This window comes from Aulonocara sp. 'chitande type north' Nkhata Bay, linkage group LG7 (genome assembly GCF_057382095.1).
Source record: "Aulonocara sp. 'chitande type north' Nkhata Bay isolate Kocher_YH1m ecotype deep benthic linkage group LG7, A_spYH_male_GT1.1, whole genome shotgun sequence".
Lineage (NCBI taxonomy): Eukaryota > Metazoa > Chordata > Actinopteri > Cichliformes > Cichlidae > Aulonocara > Aulonocara sp. 'chitande type north' Nkhata Bay.
This window is the reverse complement of record NC_141350.1, coordinates 39,594,081-39,609,892: the sequence shown is the minus strand read 5'-3', so window position 1 is coordinate 39,609,892 and position 15,812 is coordinate 39,594,081. Positions and strand designations below refer to the sequence as shown.

Here is a 15,812-nt window from a genome sequence, read left to right as displayed (position 1 = left end):
CATATTCACCTATTCATATTCTCTTTTATTTTTTGTGCCTGTGTGTGTTTGTGTATGTAGATTTTTATCGGAGAGGTGTCCATGTACATGATGAAATCAACGAGGGAAGCTCTGTTGGCCCAGGAGAAAACAATAGTGACAGGAGACTGTTGTTACCTCAACCCCCTCACCCGCCGCATCATACGCTTCATAGGTAAGAACCTTGTATTGCAATGTACTCTAAACTGCCCTAAGGTCACTTGTGCTAATGGTACCAGACAGTGACTGAAAACTCTGAATACACATGAAAAGTACTTTGGGCTTCAGCATGTGTAAGGTCCCACCAGTATTTGCCTGGCGCATCACCTCAGTGCAGCTGCGATGAACTGAAAGACCGGAAAATTATGGATCACTGATCTGATTGAAATAATTTCATTCAGTTCTCCACAAAGACTGTGTGTAGAATAAGGGATCAGATTAGTATTCAAAAGCGCATTAGCATGCAATTCTGTGATCCATCACAATAAGACGCTGCTTGTGACTTCAGCCTTGTTTTGTTTAATTTAATACAAAACTATATGAGCAATGTTTATTAATGTCATAGCTCAATAAAAGTTGCATCTGCAACATCAGCCAAGCCTTAACCACGACACAGCATGCTGTACATTCACAACTAAACTCAATGTCGGTGCTGTCAGTCACCTGTGAGGGGAGCTCCAATGCAGACAGCCATGGATTTAGCAACCCTGATGATTTACACCTTACACCTTGAAAAAACAAACTTTTTTAACAGTTCTGATTTATCCGGTACTTCAGTAAAGAAAGGGGCTCTCAACAAACATGGCCATCAAGGAGCAAAACAACTGTGACATGTGTGTCTGGTACTGACTTTGTTGCTGTAATGTTGTCGAGTCACAGTGATGTAGTGTGTTGAACAGCTGTAGATAAAATGGAAAAACTTTTTTTAAAAATGACATGGTAGCTGAATGATGACTTTTCTTTTTTTACAGTGAAGTTGGATAATGTTTTTGGCTCAAGTATCAAGTAAATATAATTTGAACCAATGCGTTTAAATGATGTTGACTGCTTAAGCATCAGATGTCACATTTTAATTAAATTGAAATATGCTGCTAAATAGGGCTGGGCTATATCATACTGTTCACGGTAATACCGGTGTAATTTTGGGCAACGATAGGAAAATGAAATATCGTGATAGAATATGGGTAAAACGCACATGCGCAGTGCCTATGTTTACATACGCACATGGCGGCGACGCAGAATGAGAAGGGTGAAAGTGGATCGTTAAATGAAACGGATGAACCACAATTGGTTTGTAAAAATGCTGCAACTTCAGTGGTGTGGAACTGGTTTGGCTTTCGTCCGTCAGATACACAACAAAGCACTATTTTTAGTAGAGCATGCTAGCGGGCCGTCGTTATTACCGTGTTGTTTGGAAAATGCGGCACACTTAAAATCAATCCTTTGATTTTTCTGAAAATCGACAGTGCCCCTTATAATCCTGTGTGCCTTATGTATGAGTTCTGGTTGTGTTTACTGACCTCGAAACAATTTTATGTCGTACACGGCGCTGAAAAATCTGTCACATGTTTCAGTAGACTTTGCTAAGCTACGAAGCCGCACCGCTTGATGGATTGTCGGAGCATTACGGCTATGGTAGGCAGGAGGCTCGCGGAGTGATACGTACTGCGCTTCAACATAATATTACCGTATTGTGTGTATAACCTCTTTTTAAGTTTTGTGGATATCATACATGGTTATGCTGAGGATATGTCGGCCAATTTCCACTGGAAATGCCTTTTGCTTAAACTGTCAGCAAGGAATTTGCACTGTTACATTTTTATATAACTTTAAATGCACATAAAAAACAGCTGCTTGTTTAAGTGAAAATACATTGATGGGGTTTTTTGCACTAATAAAGTTGTGGAGTTGTGGAATTTTTAAATGTATATTGTGATAAATATTTTTGGTCATATTGCCCTGCTCTACTGCTAAACTCAGTGAGGCTCAACTGTTATGGGCAAAGATATGTGATATTAGATTTTTTCACCAGAACGCTGCCCAATGCAGACCAGTGACCAAAGGCCAGGCAAACACTGGGATAGAGAAACCTCTCATGTAAAATAATGTTTGTGGAGAAGCCTTTGCTTTTACTGATGTATTTCAAATATTGCTTACATGTTTTTGTATGGTAAGCTAACAGGTGTTATCATGGAAAAGAAAGGAAATTAAATATATTTTAAAAACAAGGACAAGTCCGTGTGTCAATTTTCTATAAAAGCTCTATAAAACCTTTGAATTTTGATTATTTTATAACAACGCTTTACCAGAATTGGGCAGACAGACTCTGTTCCAGTAGAGAGAGTCTGCTGGACTTTCCTGTCATAGTTGAAGAAAAAAAACTTTACAAAACACATTAGAAATGCAATCAGCAATTCACCTGATTTATGTTTTGAGACCTGTTAAATTTGTGAAATTGTCAAGGCATTTCCTGCTCACTTGTTCCCTCCCCTCTCTTCTCTCACTCTAACCCCCTCCTCCCCCCAGTTCCCTCATTGCCCTTCACACAATCATGTCCCCGTGCCCCTCAAAACCTCCCTCTGCGACTCCCTCACCCCACCCGCCTGGATGACAACACAAAGCACATTAATTTCATGGCCAAGCAAGCTAGATAATCAGCAGTCATATTTCACAGCAAAAGGAATGCAGACGTAGACACTGGTCAGTGTTAGTGGGCTGAAAGTGTCAGCGCCATCATTTATATTAAACGCTATCTTATTTTTATGGTCTGTATTTGGCTTGCTGTTGTCCATTTTTCCTCACCTTCCATTTCAACATTAGTTAACTTGCACTTTGTTTTGATTCAGACCACACTGTGACATCTTCAGTGATGTCTGCACACACACACAATAGTCACGATTTAATGTGGTGGAACTGGGAGCTAGATAAACACCCACACTGGAGGGTGATAACTTATATAAACCCTTCTGTGTTTATTTGTGATTGTTTCATTGCTCTGTGTTTGTGGCTTTTCACGTGCTCTTCTCTCCTCTCCCGTCTGTGTGTCTGTGGTGCCGCAGGTGTGTTTGCATTCGGTCTGTTTGCTACAGACATCTTCGTCAATGCAGGCCAGGTGGTGACTGGAGGTCTCTCGCCCTACTTCCTGTCTGTTTGCAAGCCCAACTACACTGGCACCGAGTGTCGCTTTAATCACCAGTTTATCGTCAACGGCAACATCTGCACCGGGAACCACGTGGTGGTGGAGAAGGCTCGGCGGTCGTTCCCATCTAAGGACGCTTCGCTGAGCGTTTACTCTGCCGTTTACCTGACGGTGAGAGGACCGCACCTTATCCTTTATTTCAGAGACAAAAAAAGGCTTGAAAAAACATTTTATAAAACGTATATCTAATGTAATGACACAGTATATGTTTAATTAAACAGCATGCGATATATTTTAAGGCATGAATGTGTGTAACGATATTTGCATTTAGGTGTATATTTCATTTCCTTTCATTCTCCCTTTGTAGCACGTGAACACTCACGTTTGTGTTTGTTTATCCCATTTTAAATTAGAAACCAACCAATAATGTGTAGACAAAAAAAATTCTCCAGGGATTCAACCTGAGCATAGTTAATTAAAAGCAATGTCATGTTCTAGTTTAGAATAGAAGGTAATTGGTTTACTCGTCTGTGGGGAAAAAACCAGACAGAAAATATATAATTTGAGCCGGGCTGCTTAAAGTTGTACTGCACATACCTGTACCGTATGTGGAGTTAAAAACTACTGAGTAAGAAGGAGTATTTGTTATAAACACAGCACCTTCGGTTCTTTGATGGAGGAATTGGCAAGGAGGGACTTCATGCTATTTGAAATTGAGGTGAGGAATATTTCACACTAGCACAGCGACAGTTTAGGCGTTTTTAGAAAATTGGCTGGAGGTCGCATGGAAAATTACTTTTTGAAGCGATAATTGAAGAGCAGCTGTTTGACATCTGAGTGACAGGGTGAGGGCCTCATCTTTGGAAAAAAGAGAGTGGAAGTGCAAATTTTATCAACAGGAGCAGGAGGAATACAAGAACAGATTGTTGTTGATGAAAATTAATTCGATACCTTCGCTACTTGATTGGAATTAGGGCTGCACGATTAATCGTTAGAAAATCGCGATCTCGATTCATACTTATGTGCGATCTCATTTCCAAATGACAACGATTAAAATAAAATTAAATTAAAAAAAGACGACGACGACGACTGTACCGCATTTTGATCCGGGACGTAATCTGCATGAAAACAAGCGCTCACTCTTCCTGCTCAACAAATGACAAGGGCGGAGCCTTATACCACGTAATACAGAAGCTGTGCCGTGTGATGCTAAAATTAGCAGGGAAAAAACAACGGAGAGCACGTCAGGGATGACGAGAAAGTGACAGGAGAAAATCTGTCCCGGTCAACCACCCAAACATCAATAACGTGAACCTTATACAGCGCTTCCCTATACACGTCGAACTCTCGCAGGCACAAAGAAATTACGGAGGCTATCACTTATCACCTGACCAAAGATATGGCTCCCATCAACACTGTGCAATTAGGAAAATGATCAACACCCTAGACAAACGCTACACAGTGCCGTCCCGCAACTATTTTTCTATTGTTGCACTACCTGCTCTATACACGCAGCGTCGAGCAACAGTGGAGACAGAATTTCAAGCAGTACAACATTTTGCGGCAACAACAAAACGTGAGACATTTGTTGTTTTTATGTTTATTTATTGTTTTTATGTTCAGTCTCAACTGTTACGAAGTTGAAGTGCAGTTAATAAGTGCAATAAATATTTATACTGGAAAAGAAAACCGTGAGAGAATCGTGATCTCAATTCTAAGCCAAAAAATCGTGATTCTCATTTTATGCAAAATCGTGCAGCCCTAATTGGAATAGAGGTAGGTGAAAGTTCAAGAGGTGAAAATATATGCAGGTAGACCTTTTTGTTTTTAAATGCTGACAGTCCTCCCGCTTATTAATGGGTTCTCTTGTTAGGTTCAATTTTTTATTCTCTGTGGGGGAAAAAACGATGTCTCTGTTTTGCAGAATCTTGCGCTACTATGATGTAACTTTTTCACAGCCTTCCCTGACTGATTTGCTATACCATGGGGGCTTTGCACTATTTTGAAATGGTAAAATATTTGTCACCAGGATGCAGAGGAGGCTACCCCCCCCCCCCCCCCCCCCCCCTCTGTCCCCTTCTGGCTGCCTCTGCCCCAATTTTATCCCACAACTTAGACATTCACATTACTCACACCCTCATAACACATACATATAGGATCTTGGGGGTGGGCACGATACACGGAGTCCAAGTTACCATCAGGGTGTACGCCTCACCCCTGGCGTCATTGCCCACCTCTCAATTTTAAATACATGTAGACATTGAGGGCTAGCAGGAGGGACCATGCGCTTACCTGCTGCTCTCTGGCAGGTAGCTCCATGCCCTCCTGGGTTTTAATTGCACCTTAGAACACACATGCATCAACACTACAATGAGCGGGTGGAGGGAGGTTTGGAGTCTTCTCTCACCCCCATTCTCTGCGGCCTACTGGAGCGGGGGGGCTAGGAGGAGTGGGCCGTCCGACTGCGGTCTGGGGCCTCCCTGCTGCTGCGGAGTCGGGGCGGTCTGCCTCTCCCCACCACAGGGAAAAGGGTAACACCACCTGGGTCTGGGTGCAGTTCCCCCCTCCAGGGGCAAGGGTACCTAGACCCGGTTAGTAGAGTACGCTTGGGGAGTGTGATCGTGTATACAGCGTCCCTTTATGTCTGTCTCCACGTCGGTTGAGTGTGAAGTACATATGAGAGCATGAGGGTGGGAATGGATGTTTGTGTCTGTGTGTGCCTGTATGTCTGTGTCTATATGTCAGGTTGGGTATCAGACGCCACCTCTCTGGGGACATCTCGGGCCCTCCAAGGTTTGGAGGCCTATCTCCACCCACCACCACTTCCCCTGCCGGTGGCGGACTCCCTCAGGTATCGGTGCGTTGGTGGTTCTTTGTATCTGGGGGTGGGCGTCCGGGTACACACCGGCTCACTCCTTGGCGGCCGCTTATTGGGGCTCGCTCGGGCCACTTTGGAGGTGGGGTGCCCCCGGCCTCTCGGCCTGGGGCTCGGTCACTCAGGCACAGCTGGCTGCCGGCGGAGCTCACGGGCGCGTCACTGCAACTCCCCCTGGCTTCTGCTCCGCGGCTGCTGAATGAGCTGTCATCTGGGACTCTCCTTAGCTCTTACTGGGACAGTGGCGCGGCTGCCCCTCTGTGGGTCTTCCTTGGTCTCTTGTGTTCTGGGGGCCTCTGGATGTCTGGAGTTTTGATCTCCTCCATACCTGCTTGATACCATAGAGGACAGGGCTGTGGCTCCCCACACTCTCTAGCAGATCATTACATGGAGAAACCTTTGGAATGCAAGCATGCTGATCCACACAGGTATGCACACAGGTGCACACATGGGTATTCACAGATGCGGACTACAGCTTTCTTGGCTGCTGCCTCAAAGCACACTGTGCGCTGTCTATCTTGCGTGCTGCACAATATCGTTTATTATTTAGTAACTATTGATATCTATGACTAGCTAGTTTATTGTGATGGTGCTTTTTTTTTTTATTATTATTATGTTGCTCTTTGTTGTTTGCTGTCTCCCCTGTTTTTTTTGTTTTTCTTTCTCTCCATACAGGTGACCCAGGAGTTTTTTTTTTTTTTTTTTTCTCTCTTCCCCCCCTTCTCACCGTCTCTTCTCCCCTTTGGTTTTCTTTCTTCCTCTCCCCCTCTTTCTTTTATTCTTTCCCCCTGTCCTATTAAAAAAAAAAAAAAAAAAAAAAAGGATGACAAAGGATGAACTGAAGCTCCGCCATCACGTGATGTCACATGCTGCTGTTTCTGATGTCACTTCCAAAAAAAAAAAAAAAAAAAAAAAAAAAGAAATGGTAAAATATTTGACTTTATTTTAGTGGGAAAACCTCCAGTTGTTCTGCATGGGATCTCTGTTCCTAATCCACCTAAACAGAAGAGCAGGAGCCTGTTTTTTTTGGTTTTGTTTTCGTTAAAGACATTTGGGACAAAGAACAGTCTAATCTTTCCACCTTTCTCCTTCTAGATGTACATCACCAGTACAATCAAGACCAAGTCCAGCCGCTTGGCCAAACCAGTGCTCTGTTTGGGCACACTCTGCTCCGCCTTCCTCACCGGCCTCAACAGAGTTTCAGAGTATCGAAACCACTGTTCAGATGTAGTGGCTGGATTTATACTGGGATCAGCTATTGCATTGTTTCTGGTGAGGACTACTAAAACTTGCATTAGGTTTGGGAAGGTGGTGGAGAAGGGGTTGGAGAAGAAGAGAGAAAAGAGAAGGTGGATTCTGGTCATGAGCTACTTTCAAATTATAATATTCATTTTGAGCTTCATTTTGGAACAAACCCAAACTGGTAATTGGATGATTAATTCAAGCTGCAGCTTCCCAGAGCCTTTAACGTGGGTTTGTTTTCATTTCAAAGTCAACCATGTGAAAATTTATGCCTTAAAATTCTTATATACAGCAAATATTTTTATGTATATCTTTGATGAAATTCATTTTAGTGACAGTACAAGTGTTGGAGAGGGCACCAAGTATATAAAAAGGTGAAAAAAGAATGAGGTGTGATTTATGTTATGCTCAATAAAGGTTTAGATAAAGGTAATTTAAGCTACATTGATCAAGTTAAGAATACACTGGCTGATTGTGGGGTATTGGAGAAGATGAAAAGAAGAAGGAAGTGAACAACCCAAGATTCAACCTGAAATCTGTAAGCGCAAGGACAAAAAGAGAGAAGAAAAATGAGGTAAACACTACTTTTAATTAATTTTTAGATCGTGGAGGTAACCAGTGATGTGATTAATTCAGATTCCGTACTCCAGAGGTTAGGCATCCTGTTATTTACCTTCGTAAAATAACTGCCGTAGCAGTTGCCGAGGATAAGATGTGCAAAGTGGGCTCATCTTTCCAAGCAAGACAGCAGTTTCACTGGGCTGCTGTCCATAATGTAAAATCAACATCAGTTGTCCTGCGAGATTTAGTCAAACTGCTTGGCTTCTGCTGCAAGTTAATGTGCTTTTTTCAGACTATTCATCATATTTTATGCTGTGATTAAATTCAGGGTAATAGCTGCAACTTAAACTGATCACGTTGTTTTGTGCTGAATGGGAAAGCTCACTCAGGAGAAAGGAAGGTGAAGGGGACCCCCACCCCCTGCCCCCACTATCCAAAAAGATTTATTTAATAACCTCAGAGGCTTCATTACTTCTAATTGCCGCTGAGTTCTGAGTGCCAATGCGGGAGACACATGGAGGAGAGACTCAGATAAGAAGAAGAAGCTAGAGGTTTGTTATTTGTACATTGGTTGATATGAAGGGAAAATCAGTCCTTTTACAGCTGTCATCTGTCTACAGTGATGGTATTAAAGTGCTAATGTTTAATATATGTAATGTTTTAGTAGAGTGTATGCTAAACTAATTAGAACTAAATACCAAGGACAGCAGAGATTAGTGAAAATGCCAGAATCTCGATTTGGTCACGACTCAAAAAGTGAAAAAAAAAAAAAGGTCACAAATTAAGAGTCTGACTCAATATTGCACCAAAGAAAGTTAGTGGCATTGGAATAGTGTGATTTACATGTGCAGGTCAAGCTTGGTCTTGGTTATTCTTTAAATAATTCCTGCTGTGGTGCAAAACAGTCAGGTTCAGTGTGGTCACATCTTTTTCTTGCTGCATAATAATAATAATAAAAATAATGTATACTTTATTGATCCCCGTGGGGAAATTACTCTTGCTGCATTTGACCCATTCACCCAGTGAAGCAGTGGGTAGCCACTCAGCAGGTGCACCGGGGAGCAGTGTGTAGGGACTATAGCCTTGCTCAGGGGTATCTCAGGGTAGCCGTTCAGTGGATTCAAACCCCTGATCTTCCGATCATGGGACCACCACTCTACCTACTGAGCTATCCCCGCCCCTGCCCATGAGGAGGTGGATCCACTGCACCTGTTTCTTTGATAATTGATAGTAGCTTTCAGTGATTAAACTGTTAAAAGTGATATACATTATGCCATTGATCTTCAGGAAAAGATAAAAGGAAATGGGGTTGTCTGTGCAGGTTCTCACCCATCCAGGTCATGGTAGTCTTAAGGGCCTTGAAGTGTAAGTCTAGTTGCCTTTAACTCAAGTGCTTAAAGAAAAGGAAATCTGTCATTACGTCATTGAACATTATTTTCAGTTTATTATCAGCATACCATGAATGAAGGTTGACCATATTCCCCTGTATTTGCCTTATATTTACAATGAAGCTTATCAAACTCGTTTCACATGAGAACTGAGCCAAGTTGATGGACTGCTATCTTGCAGGAAATGAATTGATAAAGAGAAAGCTGAAAGCAGGTATAGTCTAAATCCTGCTGCTATCAGTGCTCACAGAGAGGAGATCTGAATGGACTCACCAAACAGCAAATGCCTTTGGTCTTTCAAGAGATTTGTCCGCTGCCAGCAGATTGAGGGATCATTGTTAAGAACTTGGTTTTAGAATTGGCTCCGGGATGATGTTGGTAACATAAGATATAAAGCTGTCCACTTGATTCAAGGGAAGGCGCATGCTGACTTGCTGAGTCTAATAGAAGCTAAATCCCCTGAAATTTGAAAGTGGTTCCAAACGAATTCACAGCATGTAGAAATGACACCTAAAAGGCATGCATGACTCATATAAGTCGCAACCACTGTAAGAGGTAATATTACAATTCATCTGCTATCAAAGATGAATTGATAAAATAGGGTCTTGAATTATCTGCATAATGGGCAATGTGAAGATAGAAAATAACTTTGTAAGGGTGGAGATGCAAACCGTATCACTTTGCTGCTTCGAAGTACAAGAGTGTGACTGGATTGGGATGGAGATTTATGCTGATACATGAAATTATGTAAAGCATAAGATCATATGGTTACATTCAGTTCAATTCAGTTTTATTTATCTAGATCCCAACAGCAGTCACCTGGAGGCGATTTATATTGTAAGGTAAAGACCTGACAATAATACAGAGAAACCTGAAACAATCAAACAACCCCCTTTGAACGAGCACTTGGCAGCAGTGGGAAGGAAAAACTTCCTTTTAACAGGAAGAAAAGTCCTGCCACAACCGGTTGACGGTGAGGGGACAAAAAACACAATTAAATAACCGTTACTGAACAGTGCATCTCAGGTGATGGTGCAAAGTAATCCAAAGTCATTTCATAACCACCTCAACAAACTACTTTCCACTGGGAGGAAAATAAAATAAATAATACATTGCATTGAGTGCTGAACCACCAACACAGTTTCAAGTTTCTTTTAATCACAAGTCTGGGGAAAAAGCAGCATTTTTCTGTTGCAAAAATCTGAGACCAGGAAAGTTTCTAAATGATTTTTCAATTCAGCGTTTCAGTGGCAATCTTCAGATTCACTTTGTCTTCATCTGAAACAGTAGGCGGCAGTTCACACACGTCTGTTTTTGCATGAATGACAGGACACACAATGGGGAGTGAAAAAGCAGGAGGTGGTTCAGTTTAATAGAAATGTGTTTACAACAGCCACATCAATATGCAATTTAAACTTGTGATAAAAATGTAAAGAATTGTCAAACAGGATAGTTATTTGTAAATTCTGCCCTAGGAGCTATAATTCACTCATTTACTTGGTCTGGGAGCTCTAGAAATTCAATGCCCATGAACAGCCACAAACAAGAAAACCTTGAGCTTCCTCCTGCTTCATTTTCTCCTTTGCTGCTGCCTGAGGGCACGGTTGGTGTCTGGTGGGGTGGGATCTCCCTTAGGCTGCCTTCTTTGAACTAGTCGGAGGAGTTAACAAAGACTGCAACCTTACTGGTGTCTCTACCATTAAAAATTCTGACTAGTGGACAAAATGGAAAAAATACAATTACCTCTAATTTATAAACATATAAATGAAGAAACAGCATCTGTTTTCTGCACCTGTTAGCCCACAAAGATTAGCACCCTGAAGCATTTCTGCTGGCTAGATGAAATGATATCCAGCTTTAAGGGACTCACGCAATGTTTGATTGCTCTTTTATACCCATATAAACGTTATATCACTGCAGTAAAAGTTCTGATGTGGAAAATGTAGCCACGTCACACCAAAAAAAAAAAGAAAAGAAAAGCCCACCAGAGAATTTTTTAAGGTAGCAAAAAACCCTATAACAGCTGGCTCTTGCTGCGGCGTTTAAAGCTGAAAGGGAACAGGATGTTAGTTTTCTGCAACGTTTGTAGGTACATGACACTGTATGGGGGAGGGCACTGTAAGATCAAACCAGCAATCCTGAAAATGAAAATAACAACCAAAAGGGAGACAGCCTGCTCCAGAATGCCCTTTGATCAGCAGACTCACACTGGGCTTCAGACCTCCATTAGCTCTTTTATTTTTAAAAAATCCACCAGATGTGGCCCTGGATTTCTTTTAAAATTTAAAAAAACAAATACTAATTGTCAGATCGGTGGCTAGAGGAACCTGTACCTTAAAACAACATCACAGCTCATGCCTCCAAACAAAATGACCGAGGTCATCCAAGCTCCTTGCGACTGGTCTGTATGAAGCAAGACTGTAACATGAAGATGCATCAAAATTGACTGCATAATATCCCCTTGAACAAAACTAATTTTTTGGGCGCTCATCCAGTAGTTCAGTCCAGCCCTTAAGGATTATAATGACATTCATAAATAGAGAGACGTGTTTTCCTTTCCCTCAAATTCACATGCATTTTTGGGAACAAATGTTATTTGGGAGAGGGGATCGCTCTCTTTTACTTTCTCTCTCTCTCTCTAACACACACACACACACACACACACACACACACACACACACACACACACACACACACACTGCGTAGAGTTTAGTATGGGGGGAACAGTTAATGATGAATAACGGATTTTCAGAAACCTACTATAGAGACTGTCATTCTCCTATCCTCACCTGTACCTTTCCAAATGAGCCATATCAATTCATACAATGACCAAAATCAGCTGAGCTGCCCTTTCCTTGAAATTTGTGAATTAGTGAAATCTCAACAGCTGTTGTTGTGGATTATCATACTATTTATTACATATATTCATAACCCTTTGGATGAATTGTAGACACTTGATCTTCAAGTCAACGTTTCGGTTTGCCCATTTATTTGCAAAACGTATCAGTGATCAACCTCGGCTATACCTCCTTAAATCACCGTAGCAACTTTACTGATGATAGCATTAACCTCAAAGCACCACTGTGCAGCCTCACCAAGATGTGAACACTTCTGTAACATCAAGTTACGCTACAAAGTCTCTTCACTCGTTTTATAGAGTTTAAACAACTTTTTCGGACTTTTTGTGTTTGAGTTTCTAATGTTCGTGTGATTTGCTGTGTCTTTCTGCCTGTCTCACTATTAATGTTAAACTGTCCTCATACCTTACAGGGTATATGTGTGGTGAATAACTTCAAAGGTGTCCACAGTGCAGCGGCAAAACAGAAGACTGAGGAGTACCGCGGTCTGCCTCTGATGACTTTCCCCCGTGTGGAGAGCCCACTGGAGACCCTGAGTGCACAGGTAGCTAAAAACACTTAACCTGGAATCCCATAAACTTTAATCTCTATGATGCACATTATCTTTCTTCATTAATTGGCAGAATTCCCTCAAGGCCTGCAGCTTAAAGCAAATTCCTCCCCTCAGATAAGGAATTCTGTAATTCTGGAACTTGGTGTCACTGTAATTTATTGCCATGTACTTTTTTTTCTACTTTTTCATGGCCTTTTTAGAAGGTCCAAGTGAGGGTGGTGCATAAATCCAAAGATAATTTTCTGTTATCAATAAGTTATTTGGTTAAAAATGTACTCTCCTTCTTTCTCCTTCTTTCTATATCCTTTCTTTCTTTCTTTCTTTCTTTGTTCACTAAGCAATGACACGTGGCAGGCTTGACGTTTGCACTTCACCCCTTTCCTCCTAACCAAATGCACAGAAACTTAACACAGAGCACTCTTGGCACCAGCTGACACGTGATTTCCTCTTCCTTTTCATTTCCACGCTTTCTGTTTCCATCCACTTCATTTCTTTCTTTGTCTTTCTCTACCCCTGTCCCTTTCCCCCCCCCCATACTCCCTCCAACATCCATTTTCAGAACCACTCGGCATCGATGACAGAGGTCACATGACTAAGGGGGCAGCACCGGGTCACGTTTGCGTCTCCACAGCACTTCCAGACACAATGACGAGGACACATGTCACGTGGCTCCGAATGCTTACAAAAACCACTCCTGATATATCTGTTTAAATCACCTGGGGGACAAAATACACCATGTTTGCAGTGGTTTTCATTTAGTTGGGCTATGCTCAGTTCAACCTCCCAAGGCACACAGATCAGGCAACAATATCACAAATCGCAACATAAGCACAGATTGTTTTTCCAGGTTATTTGAGATCATTGAAACATGGGACATTTTTTTCCTCCAAGGTGTGCTGTTTGTAGTTAGAGGACGGTGTTTTGTACATTTTGTATGAGCGAGTGCCGTAGCCTATCCTGACGATGTTAAAACCTGCACACTTCCTGTCAGCTGACTCACTCTGTTTTACATCACATCCTGCCGGGTGAAATGCCTTGTCAATCACCACATGTACCCCACTCGGTTAGAAAAATCTGCTATGGAAAAAAAAATATTGATGTTGTTGTTCTGTGGTGTTTGTCATTTGTACAGAAAAAAGACAGAATCCTTCTTTTTATTATCTCTGTACATTAACTGACCATGTCAGGTCATATTTTTTATGGATTTTTGTTAATATGTATGACTATTATGATCCATTTGGACCTGTTTGCCTGCTGTAAACCTGGATATGTTTTGGTATCAGTTGTTTGGGGAACAACTCCTCTCCCCTTAGGAGGAAATGGCAAGGATGAGTCACTGAAATGCTCAGAAAATGTGTTTTTGCACCTGTAGTGACATGTCATCAGGCTAAATATACAAAAATCTGATTGGCTTAAATGCATGGTATCAGTGTGCTTCACCCCAATTTGCAGATTTACTTTGATGTTAACAGGAAGCTCTCTATGGAGAGATCCAGAGGAGCTAGCCCGTGCCAGATCCGTGTATAGATTATGCTGGTATGGTTTTCCAATTATATTTACTGAAATTCCAATGGAAGACATCCCTAATAAGTACATGGCGAAAAATATAAGAGATTCTTTTCAAGTGAAACTGAGTAATTTACTTGAGGCCTGGTTAGTCCTCCTCACTGAAAACCAGGCTAATGACTCCTGCTTCACTTTTCCTCCTCGAGGTACCCCTCCCTCTCCCCAACCCACCAGTGGATTGTGATGCAATGTTGTGATTCCATTTCCTATTGGAAGATATGCCCAGCATGAAGAGAGAAGTCAAGATGTTTTATAGATATTACTCATTATCATTGTGATTACAATTGTCTTTTACTTTGAGAACAAAAAAAGGCATTTCAGCTGAAATGCTACATATATTTTCTTTCTTCGTTTGTCCAAAAAAATTAAATAGTCAGTAGCAACAGTGTGTCCTCTTGTGTTTCTTTTTATGTACCCAAACGCTTCAATGAGAATGGTAACTTTTCATTTACTTAGAAAATATGTGACCAACGACAAGGACAATCCATCTTGACAGTCAGTACTTGTAAGTTACGTGTGAAACGTGTCTGTCCTTGTGTTTGTCTGAATATCCAGAGATTTGTTTTCATTACTTACCATTTTTCCCCTGATTTGAGCCTTGCAGTGTCACTTCAGCTGCATACAAATCCTACCTCCTTTGCTGTGTCATCTGCATGCTAAAAATGCAGTCACATTATCCTTCCAGTCAACAAGTTTCTGATTATAGGCCAATGGATAAATGTTGATCTGAGCGATCACAGACTGTTGGACCATTCGCTGTGATGTAACGTAATATAATGTATGAAACTGGATGGGTACCCATTAGATTAATTAATTCTCCAATACCTAAACACTGTGCATCATCATTTCTATGAGTGTGTTACATACTCCTGAATGTTAAAAGTTGAGCCAGTGTTAACTCTTGATTTCATTTGAATAGTAAATAGATGGATTTTTATTTGCAAGATGGAAGTGTAATGCAGTTGGTCCTTAATCACTAAATGTCACTGGATTATTACAGGAACAGCCCAAGGACATATTGCATTCCTAGGTTGAAGAAAACCAAAACAGGTTTGTTATTCAAGATGTTTGAGTTACAGGACAATTTCACTGAACAAACCTTCAGTTCAACCAAAATATTGCAACCATATGCAAGAGACTTGCAATCTCATTGCCTTTGAAATGGTTGCTTTCTAGTTAAGCACTAGATCTGCAGCCACTTGCAGTCATTTGCCATCTTCAAGGTGACTTTGGTATGTTAGGATGGCAATAAAACGACAATAAGACAGTCGGTCTACTATCGAAGCTGTCTGTGTTAATACAGTTAATAAACTGTGATAAATTGATGTAAATTGCAAATCTTTTGGTTTCTACATGCACAGAAATTCACATTAACAACTTAAAACCATAGACTTGAAATGTAGAAAATCACACAGGCCTGTAACCAAAATATAACCTGTTGGCAACCCTGTGAGTCAAATAGTCTACTGGAGAGGAGTTGTGCTCATAGACATAGACAGACTGACTAAGATTGATTGATTGATAGGTTGATAAGATTCTGATGAGAAAAAGCCACATATTTCCAGACATATTGAAATATGCTAATATTCACATGTTCACTCAAAGCCTAACA

General features: G+C 41.3%; 1 protein-coding gene across 6 annotated transcripts in view; it reads left to right on the top strand.

Annotated features, from left to right (window-relative positions):
• plppr1 (phospholipid phosphatase related 1) overlaps positions 1–14,612 on the top strand; it is a 72,218-nt gene extending 57,606 nt beyond the window's left edge. For 4 of the 6 annotated variants that reach the window (XM_086300338.1, XM_086300337.1, XM_086300340.1 and 1 more), the window contains exons 4-8: positions 61–193; positions 3,078–3,328; positions 7,128–7,304; positions 12,494–12,625; positions 13,194–14,612. In XM_086300338.1, the coding sequence (XP_086156464.1) occupies positions 61–193; positions 3,078–3,328; positions 7,128–7,304; positions 12,494–12,625; positions 13,194–13,226 (726 nt within the window). In that variant the 3' untranslated portion in view covers positions 13,227–14,612. The other 2 variants (XM_086300336.1, XM_086300341.1) reach the window with 2 other exon arrangements.
• Positions 14,613–15,812: the final 1,200 nt, after the last annotated feature.